The sequence below is a fragment of the Leptodactylus fuscus genome, chromosome 4 (assembly GCF_031893055.1).
Source record: "Leptodactylus fuscus isolate aLepFus1 chromosome 4, aLepFus1.hap2, whole genome shotgun sequence".
NCBI lineage: Eukaryota > Metazoa > Chordata > Amphibia > Anura > Leptodactylidae > Leptodactylus > Leptodactylus fuscus.
The window spans coordinates 30,272,585-30,286,260 of record NC_134268.1 but is presented as its reverse complement, the minus strand read 5'-3'; the positions used below and the strand labels follow the sequence as shown (position 1 = coordinate 30,286,260).

Below are 13,676 nucleotides of genomic sequence, written 5' to 3'. Positions count from 1 at the left end.
ACTCATGTTAGCCATATTATTTATACAACATTATTTTTATAATCATTACATGTAAACACCGCCTTTTATATTGAATCTATCATATTATATCCTACTATTCAATAAGATGTCGATCTTTACCAAAAGATTCCTCCTTCACAGTTCAAATTGCATTTACAAAAGTTCCTATCATAATTATATAACCCTAGGCTATCTATATATAAATGCCTACCTTTGGACTGCAGTCGGTATGAATACACCTAGACTTCCTAACTTCCACGGTTTGTTGTTATGTTGTCCGGTCACGTGACTAATACTAACCCCACCTTCTCCTGTCACATGATCGGACAGACTGAAATCATATGCAATGTTATAGATCTCATGTATTGACTGCGAGAATGTATCCACTTCTAAACTACACTCCTTCACAGGTACAACATTATTTCGAACTCAACCTTTTTTTTAAGAGTCATATATTGTATTAGTGAATCGTCATCTATGATTATTGATAGATATACGCTAAATCAGATCGAATATTTAACCCGTGAGGATGACGTGTATTAAGCGTCATGATCCAGTATGCTTCTCGGGTTAAAAGTTTTTTTCGCCAATTCCCTCCTCTAATCGGCTTCACTACTTGTTCTATTGCGTAATATACCAAAGATGAGGTATCTCCCCCATGTATTTCAGAAAAGTGACGGGACACACCTGACATATTTTCTTTGTTCTTACTACTGTCATAAATATGTTCTGATACTCGTATTTTCACATTACGGATAGAACAACCTACATATAACAACTGACATTTGATGCATTCAACAATGTATATTATATGATGGCTCATACAATTTAAAAAATGTTTGATCTGATAAGTTTTTTTATTTTTTGAATCTGAAAAAACATGCGTTTTTTTAACATAATGACACATGTTACACCGTGGCATACCACATTTGAAAAAACCTTTAATTTTAAGCCAAGTTTCTGATGGATGATGTTCATCATTTACAAATAAACTTGGAGACAACATGTCACCCAATGAATGTCCTCGTCTCGCTACACATTGTACTCCTGTGTTTAACAATTTATACGTAATGGGATCCTGATACAAAATAGGGATATTTTGTTTAAAAATTTGTTTAATTTTATTGTATTGTCTGCTAAATGGAGTTGAAAAAACCAATTTACCATTAAAATTTTGTTTAGTAAATCTTTGTTTGGAATTTTTTAATAAAGACTCCCGTGTCCTGCTTTCAACTATTTTCACTGCCCGTTGTATCGACCAGTTAGGGTAACCCCTATTTTTTTAATCTTTTAACTGTGATATCACGTTGTTCTTTATAAGTCACATCAGTTGAACATGTTCGGCGGGTTCTAATAAGTTCTCCCACAGGGACCGCCTTCAGTGTGTGCATGGGATGATGACTATTAGCCCGTAATAAAGTGTTACCCGCTAATTTTTTTCTAAAGATACTAGTATCAATCCTCTCCCTTTCCTCATTCCCCTCTAAGTTCACATCCAAAAATGATATGTTTTTGGGGTGGTGAGATAAAGTAAAGGTCAAACCCATCTGATTAGCATTAAAATAGGATATAAGGTCTGGCACGGACATAGACGAGCCCTGCCAAATAATAAGGACATCGTCTATGTACCGTCCGTACCAGACCACCTCCTTATAAAACGGGTTGACCTCTGAAAAAATACAATGTTCCTCCCACCACCCCAAAACAAGGTTAGCTACTGACGGTGAAAACGGCGCCCCCATAGGGGCACCTTTGATTTGTAAATAGTAATCTTTATCAAAGAGGAAAAAATTATGAGATAATAGAAATGATGTTACTTCAATAATATATTCCCTCAATATGTCAGAGAAATTACTATATTCACCTAGATGATATTGTAATGCTTTAATAATCATTGTATGGGGTATATTGGAATATAAAGCCTGGATGTCACTTGTAATCCAGGAAAAGTTTTTTTGCCATTTGATTTTATCCATCATATTCAAAAGCATTTTAGTATCCTGTATGTATCCAGGCATTCTGAATACTAGTTGTTGCAACATTGAGTCGAGCCATGAACAAAGCTTTTCATTTAATGATCCTATTCCAGCCACAATGGGCCGGAATGGGATCGGTGTAACATCTTTATGGGTTTTAGGAACCCCGTGAAAAATAGCAACTACAGGAAATTCTGGTATTAGATATTTTGATTGTTCAGCAGAAAAAATTCCTATCCTTACTCCCTTTTGTACCAAGTTATTTAAAGAATTCAAAAATACATTAGTTGGATCTCTATCTAATTTTCTATATGTTGAATTATCCTGTAATATTTTCAAACATCCTTCCTTGTAAAATTCTTTATCCATAATTGCCACTCTCCCATCCTTATCTGTCTTTTTAAATACCAGACCTTTTTGGTTTTTTAGACTGTCTAGCGCTAATTGTTCTTTACGAGTTAAATTGCCTACCGACCTATTTTTTATAACTGTATCCCTTAGGGTCCCGAGGTCCCGCTCCATGGCCTGCTGGAACAGGGCATAGGCAGGAGCCCGGGACCCCAAGGGATAAAAGGACGGATTCGTGCCCACAACTCCCACCGTATGAATAGACTTATCATTGGGAGATACACTTTCATTTTGTAATTGATTGAGGTTCAACACTGATATTTGTTCCTGAAACATAAAACTTTCCTTCATATTGTCGTATTCTATACCTTGTGAATTACCCATACCTTCAACATTGACCACATCAATCATCATATCATCCACTTTTTTAGACAACTGTTCATTATCATTATTATTATGATTATTATAAAAATGTCTTTTAACCGTAAGTAGTCTAACAAATTTGTTAATATCAAGTATAGTACGAAAAAGATCAAAATCCTGGCTGGGTACGAAACCCATACCTTTAGCCAAGATATTAATTTCCTCCCCTGATGGCTGATATGATGATAAATTAACCACATTATTTGACACACATTGTTTTACATCACATATCTCATTCGACTGTTCTAATATCGTCGATTGGAGCGGGTTGGATATCTTGAACTGTGACTTGTGTTTCCTTCCCGCTCTTCTCGATCGTTTTTTGTCGAAAAATTTCTTTCTTTTATGTAATTGCGTTTAGGATATGGTGTAGACGACGTCGTATTAGAACTAGATGCATCCGAATTAGTGTCACTTTGTGTTGATTCGGAATAATCTGATCCAGGTTCTGATGAAGAAAAAGACACCTTACGTCTGTATTTTCCTGAAAAATTCCGTTTTTTTAAAATGGATCTTGGAGTTGTATCATTATAATCTTTCTTTTTTTGGTATACAAAACCCGTAGTATAGTCATTAGTATCCCTCATGAATTTCTTTTTTTTAATATTTATGATAGTTTGCTCCACATTATCTACTTTTTTTTCCACATTCTTTTTCACCATTACATAATTAGTGTCCGTCTCATCAGAACCTGGATCAGATTATTCCGAATCAACACAAAGTGCTGACACTAATTCGGATGCATCTAGTTCTAATACGACGTCGTCTACACCATATCCTAAACGCAATTACATAAAAGAAAGAAATTTTGCTATTCTTTGCTATTCTTTTGCTATTTTTCACGGGATTCCTAAAACCCATAAAGATGTTACACCGATCCCATTCCGGCCCATTGTGGCTGGAATAGGATCATTAAATGAAAAGCTTTGTTCATGGCTCGACTCAATGTTGCAACAACTAGTATTCAGAATGCCTGGATACATACAGGATACTAAAATGCTTTTGAATATGATGGATAAAATCAAATGGCAAAAAAACTTTTCCTGGATTACAAGTGACATCCAGGCTTTATATTCCAATATACCCCATACAATGATTATTAAAGCATTACAATATCATCTAGGTGAATATAGTAATTTCTCTGACATATTGAGGGAATATATTATTGAAGTAACATCATTTCTATTATCTCATAATTTTTTCCTCTTTGATAAAGATTACTATTTACAAATCAAAGGTGCCCCTATGGGGGCGCCGTTTTCACCGTCAGTAGCTAACCTTGTTTTGGGGTGGTGGGAGGAACATTGTATTTTTTCAGAGGTCAACCCGTTTTATAAGGAGGTGGTCTGGTACGGACGGTACATAGACGATGTCCTTATTATTTGGCAGGGCTCGTCTATGTCCGTGCCAGACCTTATATCCTATTTTAATGCTAATCAGATGGGTTTGACCTTTACTTTATCTCACCACCCCAAAAACATATCATTTTTGGATGTGAACTTAGAGGGGAATGAGGAAAGGGAGAGGATTGATACTAGTATCTTTCGAAAAAAATTAGCGGGTAACACTTTATTACGGGCTAATAGTCATCATCCCATGCACACACTGAAGGCGGTCCCTGTGGGAGAACTTATTAGAACCCGCTGAACATGTTCAACTGATGTGACTTATAAAGAACAACGTGATATCACAGTTAAAAGACTAAAAAATAGGGGTTACCCTAACTGGTCGATACAACGGGCAGTGAAAATAGTTGAAAGCAGGACACGGGAGTCTTTATTAAAAAATTCCAAACAAAGATTTACTAAACAAAATTTTAATGGTAAATTGGTTTTTTCAACTCCATTTAGCAGACAATACAATAAAATTAAACAAATTTTTAAACAAAATATCCCTATTTTGTATCAGGATCCCATTACGTATAAATTGTTAAACACAGGAGTACAATGTGTAGCGAGACGAGGACATTCATTGGGTGACATGTTGTCTCCAAGTTTATTTGTAAATGATGAACATCATCCATCAGAAACTTGGCTTAAAATTAAAGGTTTTTTCAAATGTGGTATGCCACGGTGTAACATGTGTCATTATGTTAAAAAAACGCATGTTTTTTCAGATTCAAAAAATAAAAAAACTTATCAGATCAAACATTTTTTAAATTGTATGAGCCATCATATAATATACATTGTTGAATGCATCAAATGTCAGTTGTTATATGTAGGTTGTTCTATCCGTAATGTGAAAATACGAGTATCAGAACATATTTATGACAGTAGTAAGAACAAAGAAAATATGTCAGGTGTGTCCCGTCACTTTTCTGAAATACATGGGGGAGATACCTCATCTTTGGTATATTACGCAATAGAACAAGTAGTGAAGCCGATTAGAGGAGGGAATTGGCGAAAAAAACTTTTAACCCGAGAAGCATACTGGATCATGACGCTTAATACACGTCATCCTCACGGGTTAAATATTCGATCTGATTTAGCGTATATCTATCAATAATCATAGATGACGATTCACTAATACAATATATGACTCTTAAAAAAAAGGTTGAGTTCGAAATAATGTTGTACCTGTGAAGGAGTGTAGTTTAGAAGTGGATACATTCTCGCAGTCAATACATGAGATCTATAACATTGCATATGATTTCAGTCTGTCCGATCATGTGACAGGAGAAGGTGGGGTTAGTATTAGTCACGTGACCGGACAACATAACAACAAACCGTGGAAGTTAGGAAGTCTAGGTGTATTCATACCGACTGCAGTCCAAAGGTAGGCATTTATATATAGATAGCCTAGGGTTATATAATTATGATAGGAACTTTTGTAAATGCAATTTGAACTGTGAAGGAGGAATCTTTTGGTAAAGATCGACATCTTATTGAATAGTAGGATATAATATGATAGATTCAATATAAAAGGCGGTGTTTACATGTAATGATTATAAAAATAATGTTGTATAAATAATATGGCTAACATGAGTATAAAACTTAATGGATAAAGGGACTTTGTTTATATGTATTTTGTTGAAGGTTATAGATGTGCAAACATATTTACCGTATGGAGTTAAAAGTTTTTATGGGCGTGGGGTGTTTTTAATTAGTGTATAAAAGCCTCAGGTTGATTAAAAATCAGTATGCCATGACGAAGGGACGAGGAAGGTCCCGAAACGCGTAGCAGTGTTTCTCCATTCGTATATGCTTGCCATCTAATTGGAATGCTGTAAACTTTTAAAATGGAAAAATAAAAGTTATATTTTACTTACCTGGTGACGCTGGATCCTTCTACTATCAGACATCGTATCAGTGTGGATTGGAGTCTATCCGCATCCGTGCAGCCCAGGAACTTTGTTTCATATGGAATTGGGGTGAGCTGGATATTTGCATATGTGCTGAATTGTATATAACCAGTAGCATATTTTCATTTAAGATGGTGCATAGTTGCATAGTTTATTTTGGGCTTTTTTAAGCCTTAAGCCAGAGGCCGCTTCAGGTTCCAGTCCAAAATACGGGTAGCTGCGACTGGGTGCCGGTACAGTCCAATGGCATCCAGTTGCGCACTCTGCTCCGGATTAGGCCCAAATGAATGGGCCTAGTCAGGAGGAGGGAGTGTCTTCAGGCGGATTCGCAAGGCAACTCCATCTGAAGAATGATCATCTCGCTTCTTTTTTCCAGGAGCCGGAACAAACCGCTCCCGGAAAAAAGAACTGACCGGCTCCCATTGATTTCAATGGGAGCCATCTTTTTGGTCAGGATTTTGAGGCGGATACGGCCTCAAAATCCTGACCAAAGTACCCCATGTGAACTCAGCCTTAGAATACATGGTTGTAAAATAGACATATCCTTTTAAGAATACTCTACCCATCTTCTAAATACATAGGAGGATTGCATCTATCCATGTCATGGTCCAGAAGCCTCATCCGCACTGACTATATCTCCTTGATGTGAGCGAAGATTATCACTACTTAGCATTTTCTATCAGTATTTTCTGTCTGATTCTAGCCTGTACATATCCTTTCATATATTAGAAGTAAGGCACAAAGTGCAAGCTGTTACCCGGCTGGCTGAGTACTGTTTTGTAGGATGCCAGCTGTATGTCTCTAGCAGGAATATATATTCATCGTTCTTCCACAGTTTCAGCAGTAATTGCAGATTATCATTCACATCAGATCTATTTTACCTCATTTAACCTTCTATTTCAGAGAGAAAAGTAATGCGCTGAAACTCCTACACTGTCTCATAACACATCCGTCATATAAAGGGGTCAATGTGTGAAAGTCATTAAAGGGGTTGTCTGGTTTGGACAATCTATTTTACTCTAATGGACAGTAATGATATAAAGCTCAGTATATACAAAGCCATCACAATAAGATCTTATCTGTTGACTTCTATGGTGTGGGCCAACATACAACAGTGTCAGATATTAGGCAGAATCTGCGGCGGAGTGTCCTGCTCAGATTATAGATGGATTACCTTTTGAGGTGGATACCGCTTGGTTCGGACAATGTGTGTCACCCAAAATGTCTTAGTGTTTCACCTTTGATATATGTGCCATAGGTTCGCCATCACTGCTCTATGGGGTCCATGGGTAAACGCTTTTTAAACAGATCGGCTCTCCATCTTTCATGTCCCCATGCCGAGCCGAACACTAGTGTGGATCTAGAGTCAGTGAAAGTTCACACAATGGATTTTGCAGGGGGACTGTTAAAGGGGATGTGCCTTAACAGTCGCTTATCCTCTATCCACATAATAGGGGATACATATCAGATCACTGTGGGGTCTGACCATTAAAAACCCCAGCGATTCGTAGAACTGGGGCCAGAAAATCCCCTGCATGTGAAGTGCCAGTGCAAGGGAACTTTCGGACCCCTGTTCTACTGATCGCTGGGGATCCCAACAGTTGACATACATTTTTTTCGTCTCAAAGTGCAATCTTGGTAGTGATAAAATCAGCTTTTTAATTTGTGTGCAAATGAGCTGTCATTCACACCAGGGACGTGGTCATGTTTGCCAAAGCACCAATTTTCACCTGTGATCACCGCAAATCGGGAGCTGCCAATATTTATTTGGGGGCGGCACTGGATGCACCGAACAGATGCACTGAACAGCATAGCAGTTTGGAAACCCCAATGCCAATAGTGAATTTGCAAACCCCAATGCCATAGCTTCTTTTTTCTGTTGTTCCTCTATTTGTATACTTAAAAAAGAAAACTTTGATAAAAACAATTTGGATTGAAAAAAAAAAAATTCAGGATCCCTGTATTCAAGAAAACAGCCACATACTAGGAAGTTATTACTGCCAAAAAGTATTGTGATGACCCCCATTATTGTGTGAGCGGAGCGTAAACTGTAACCGCTTCGCCTTTGATTAAATGATGGTCTTTAATGACACTTAGTCCTGGAATATACAGTATATAAGCTTAGAAAACAAATGGAAATTAGTAAGCCTTATCTAAATATTCCTGCCCATTTACTTAGCAATTAGTAGAAGACACGCTGATGGGTACAGGATGTTCTTCCTACATATCTCTAAAATGTATAATTTCCAAGCCCCTAATTAATCTGACTTTAGTTCAAGGTGCCACCATTAATGCTGAAGATCACCCTGCAGGCTGCACAAAGAACAGTTCACATCTATATGCTTAGGCTTATCCTGAATAGAGGATGGTATATGTTGTGGTTAATATCTATACAGGTTTTTATAGAGATTTAAAGTAAATCTGTCAGGTAACATCTGCTGTCCTCTTTTAGAACAGGATATGATAGAGGAGAGAAGCTGAGTTCTGTGATATATAGGGTTATATGATAGAGGAGAGAAGCTGAGCTCTGTGATATATAGGGTTATATGATAGAGGAGAGAAGCTGAGCTCTGTGATATATAGGGTTATATGATAGAGGAGAGAAGCTGAGCTCTGTGATATATAGGGTTATATGATAGAGGAGAGAAGCTGAGCTATGTGATATATAGGGTTATATGATAGAGGAGAGAAGCTGAGCTATGTGATATATAGGGTTATATGATAGAGGAGAGAAGCTGAGCTCTGTGATATATAGGGTTATATGATAGAGGAGAGAAGCTGAGCTCTGTGATATATAGGGTTATATGATAGAGGGGAGAAGCTGAGCTCTGTGATATATAGGGTTATATGATAGAGGAGAGAAGCTGAGCTCTGTGATATATAGGGTTATATGATAGAGGAGAGAAGCTGAGCTCTGTGATATATAGGGTTATATGATAGAGGAGAGAAGCTGAGCTATGTGATATATAGGGTTATATGATAGAGGAGAGAAGCTGAGCTATGTGATATATAGGGTTATATTATATAGGAGAGAATCTGAGCTGTGTGATATATAGGATTATATAATATAGGAGAGAAGCTGAGCTCTGTGATATATAGGGTTATATGATAGAGGGGAGAAGCTGAGCTCTGTGATATATAGGGTTATATGATAGAGGGGAGAAGCTGAGCTCTGTGATATATAGGTTATATGATAGAGAACAGAAGCTGAGCTCTGTGATATATAGGGTTATATGATAGAGGAGAGAAGCTGAGTTCTGTGATATATAGGGTTATATGATAGAGGAGTGAAGCTGAGCTCTGTGATATATAGGGTTATATGATACAGGAGAGAAGCTGAGCTCTGTGATATATAGGGTTATATGATACAGGAGAGAAGCTGAGCTCTGTGATATATAGGGTTATATGATACAGGAGAGAAGCTGAGCTCTGTGATATATAGGGTTATATGATACAGGAGAGAAGCTGAGCTCTGTGATATATAGGGTTATATGATACAGGAGAGAAGCTGAGCTCTGTGATATATAGGGTTATATGATACAGGAGAGAAGCTGAGCTCTGTGATATATAGGGTTATATGATACAGGAGAGAAGCTGAGCTCTGTGATATATAGGGTAGAGGGAGAGCATATTTCATGCATTGTATTGACTGAACATGACAAGCGGCTTCCTAACAGGTAAATTACAATGGCAGCCCCTTCTGTACAAGTTCCTGCAGACATCACCTTCTTCTTTTCCCATGCGAAGAGAAAATAATCTGAGGTTTATTTTATTTTTTGCTGCTTTGAAATGAACTATTCCTCTGAAGTCGCTTTTGAATGAGGAAGAGGAAGTTCATGTATAGGATGGCCGATGTGTTAGGCTGCATTCACACGGAGTAAACGCTGGCGTTTTTTGTGTGTTTTTTGCACATAGCGCCGCGTTTACGCCGCGTAGCGTCGCGTTAACGCCGCGTATACGCCGCGTTAACGCCGGGCAACGCCACCGCTAAATAGCGCGGCGTTAACGCGGCGTATACGCGGCGTTAACGCGACGCTACGCGGCGTAAACGCGGCGCTATGTGCAAAAAACACACAAAAAACGCCAGCGTTTACTCCGTGTGAATGCAGCCTTAGACCTCACTTTTTTTGTCAGTCACTTATTGATATATGCAGGAACATGAAAAATTGTTGAAAAATTTATGGGAATCATTTGTTTTGTGTGACACGGAGACTGAGTCATGTTAAAGGGGTTGTCTAACACTGGATTCACATGTGCGTAGTTTTTTCCATTCCTGTAGTCCTCTGCAGAATTGGATGGGACTGAATACCAGATACAGCCCATATATAAGATTGGTGTTATTTATACAAAAAAAAAAGAAAGAAAATGATGCTGACAACCTCTTTAACAATGGTAACAAATATATATATAGTAGATTGTAGATTATAGAAATGTACAATGTTCCAGGACATAATCCAGGTGAAGCTTCCATTTTCACAGGTCAGCCAGTGTCTGTGTCTCCAGCATATTGAATAGTGTGTATTATCTTTTTTTCAGTATCGGTCAGGTCGTGATCCACAGAGAGGGTCCGACAATGTCTCCAACAAGTCTTCAGACAGCGATGTGAGTGACGTGTCTGCTGTGTCCAGGACAAGCAGTGCCTCCCGTTTCAGCAGTACCAGCTACATGTCTGTGCAGTCAGAACGGCCGCGAGGGAACAGCAAAATAAGGTGAGCAGAGTTATAGTGCGCTCTATACACAGCCAAAATCCTTACACCCTGTTATGCTTAGTGCAGTCTAAGGGGGCGTTCACACTACCGTCGGTGTCCGACATGTAGTGTCCGCTCCTAGTGTCCGCTCAAAATCTGTCACGGACACTAGGAGCGGACACTAGATGTGTCCGTGACACCTGTCATTCACTTGAATGGGCATCGGGTGCGTTCTTTTGCACTCCGTGCCCGTCCTTCTCTGTCCGCAAGAGAAGATGTCCGACTTCTCAAGCGGACAGAAAAACCCTGCATGCAGGGACAGGGAAGGACGGGCACGGAGTGCAAAAGAACGCACCCGATGCCCATTCAAGTGAATGACAGGTGTCACGGACACATCTAGTGTCCGCTCCTAGTGTCCGTGACAGATTTTGAGCGGACACTAGGAGCGGACACTACATGTCGGACACCGACGGTAGTGTGAACGCTCCCTTAGGCTGTATTCACACAGAGTAACGCCAGCCGTTTTTTGTGTGCTTTTTGCACATAGTGCCGCGTTAACACCGCGTGTACGCCGCGCTATTTAGCGGTGGCGTTGCCCGGCGTTAATGCGGCGCTATGTGCAAAAAGCACACAAAATACAGCTGGCGTTACTCTGTGTGAATACAGCCTAAGGAAAGGAACCTGACACGTCCCATAGTGTGAATTAATGGGATAAGAAAGATATGGCTGCTCTCTTTCAAAATCACTCGGTGTGGTTTTACAGCTAAGGTTTGTTCACTTCAACGGAACCAAGCTGTAATAACTGGCACAACCAGTAGACAGCTGTGGCAGTGTTTTTTAGTCTTCTCTAACACCTTTAAGGCCGCAAGTACATGACGGAGTGTGCTTCCAATGTGGGGCCAAGTTTGCAGTGGAATGCACTTGGATGACACTTGTAGTGACATCCGAGTGTCACCCGGATGTATTCCTTGATGAATTAATGTCTATGGTGGTGTCCGCTCCATTTCCAACAGAATGAATAGGAAGCCCTCCATAGAGGTTAATACATAACAGAATGCACTATAATGTCACCCGAGTGCATTCTGCTGCAATCTCAGCCCCACATCGGAACCGCACTCAGTGTGTGCAGGGGGCCTAAGCGTTTTGCCCATCACTAAACCTAAAAAACAATCCCATGTCAGCATTAGTTTTGGCCTTCTTTATCCATGTACAATAGATTCAATCCAGCACTCTCATTTACATGCAAAAGGATAACAAGCTCCAATTTTATTCACAATCCAGCTCAGACAGCCTTCACCAGAGCCATGCAGCCTTTCCTCCTATGGCTTCATTCTTTACTGCACATTCTCCCTGCAATCTTTGTCTGATGAAGGGCATTGTGACCGAAATCTTATGAATCGGGTCTGGATTGTTAATAAAATTGGAGCTTGTTATCCTTTTACATGTATATGAGAGTGCCGGATTTCTTAAATTGCACCTGTACGGAGTGACTTCCTCTCCCAGAACCTCCTTTTTTTTGTTATCCAAGTGCCATATGTTTAGTATGCATCTTCATTCGCTATGTGTCAGTGTAACAATCTGAGTATGATAGGTTGTGTAGTTTTGCAACACCTAGAGAACCACAGATTATAGACAAGCGGTCTAAGGAATCCGAATGTAGGTAGAGCCAGGATCATGTTATCATTGTCTTATGGATTACAGTCGTATTCTTGGACCAGGAGATAATAACAGTTCTTAGGGAGTGTGCACCTTTACAGGATGGAAACTTACAAGCCTTTTCTGCTCCACTGGGGGATTGTGGGAAAAATATTCAGGATGTAATTAGGAAAACAGTGCCTGTGTTTGCTGTCTCTTAGGACAGCCCCTCATATTCTTACAATACACCATATGATCAGCGGGGTTCCAAGAAGTGGGTTCACACTGGTCACATGACTGGAGGAATCATTTGTCCATGTCTGTGTGTTACATTTTAGCTATATAGTTCCATCTTGTAAAGTGATGACATATCACTAGAACATACATCACTTTAGTCAGGGTCCACCCACGAGGATCCAAACACAAAATTTTCTACTTCAGTTTCTCGACAGCCTTTCAGTTACCGATATAGTCTCTTTAGTCATTCTCAGGGTCAGTGATGGCATATCCTTAGCTATAACTGGTAATAAAACTGTGATACAAAAGAAATCAAAATCAATGTACCGCCATACATACAAAGACATGATCTAAGTAGTTGCTCTGCCTCAGCTCACACTCGCATCAGGGCTTCAGATCTTACAGCAGCCATGACGGATATGCCTGGTTTGCAGTGGATCCTAAAATATGATTTTTTTGTGGACTTTCTACTGAACATATTCTCAAGATAAGAAACATAATTCCTGGGTAGAAACACACAGACTGTTATAGAATAAAGTGCATGTACTTATAAATGGAGATGAGGTTTTCAGAAATTGTTCCCTTTTTATTTTGTATATTATTTTGCATGTCTTTCCTTAAGGCTCTGTTCACATTCGCTCGATGCAATTTCCTTCAGGAATTCATGTGTTTGGATGGAAAAAATAGCATAGTCTGAAAAGCTTTACCTTTGCATTGAAAAATATCAGTACACCATCAAAAATCTGGCAGACACCATTATAGCTCAGGAGTCTGTCAGGATGCGGTGGGAAAGTGTGGCCTGCTTTATGCTTGGATCACGCCTGCGTTGCAGCGCGGTGCATTGTTCTGGTCCGTTGGAGGATATAACAACAAATAAACGGACCGCTAAAGTACATATGGAGCCCCACAGACCCCATTGACTTTAACGGGAACCTTTAGGTGTCTGTTGTTTTTAACTGATGGCCCCGACTAAAAAGTTGTACGTGTAAGATTTTCTCGTCCTGTGATTTAAGGTGGACCCTGCAACTGAGTCTCTAAACGAAGACTTGGATGCAGATGTGAATGTAG

The 13,676-nt window shown here is 39.3% G+C and overlaps 1 protein-coding gene across 41 annotated transcripts in view; it reads left to right on the top strand.

The window, feature by feature from the left end:
- Positions 1 to 13,676, top strand: part of RIMS2 (regulating synaptic membrane exocytosis 2) — a 478,194-nt gene that overhangs the window by 389,836 nt on the left and 74,682 nt on the right. For all 41 annotated transcript variants that reach the window (XM_075270181.1, XM_075270178.1, XM_075270180.1 and 38 more), the window contains one exon: positions 10,585 to 10,757. In XM_075270181.1, coding sequence (XP_075126282.1) covers positions 10,585 to 10,757 — 173 coding nt within the window. The remainder of the gene's footprint in view (positions 1 to 10,584; positions 10,758 to 13,676) is intronic.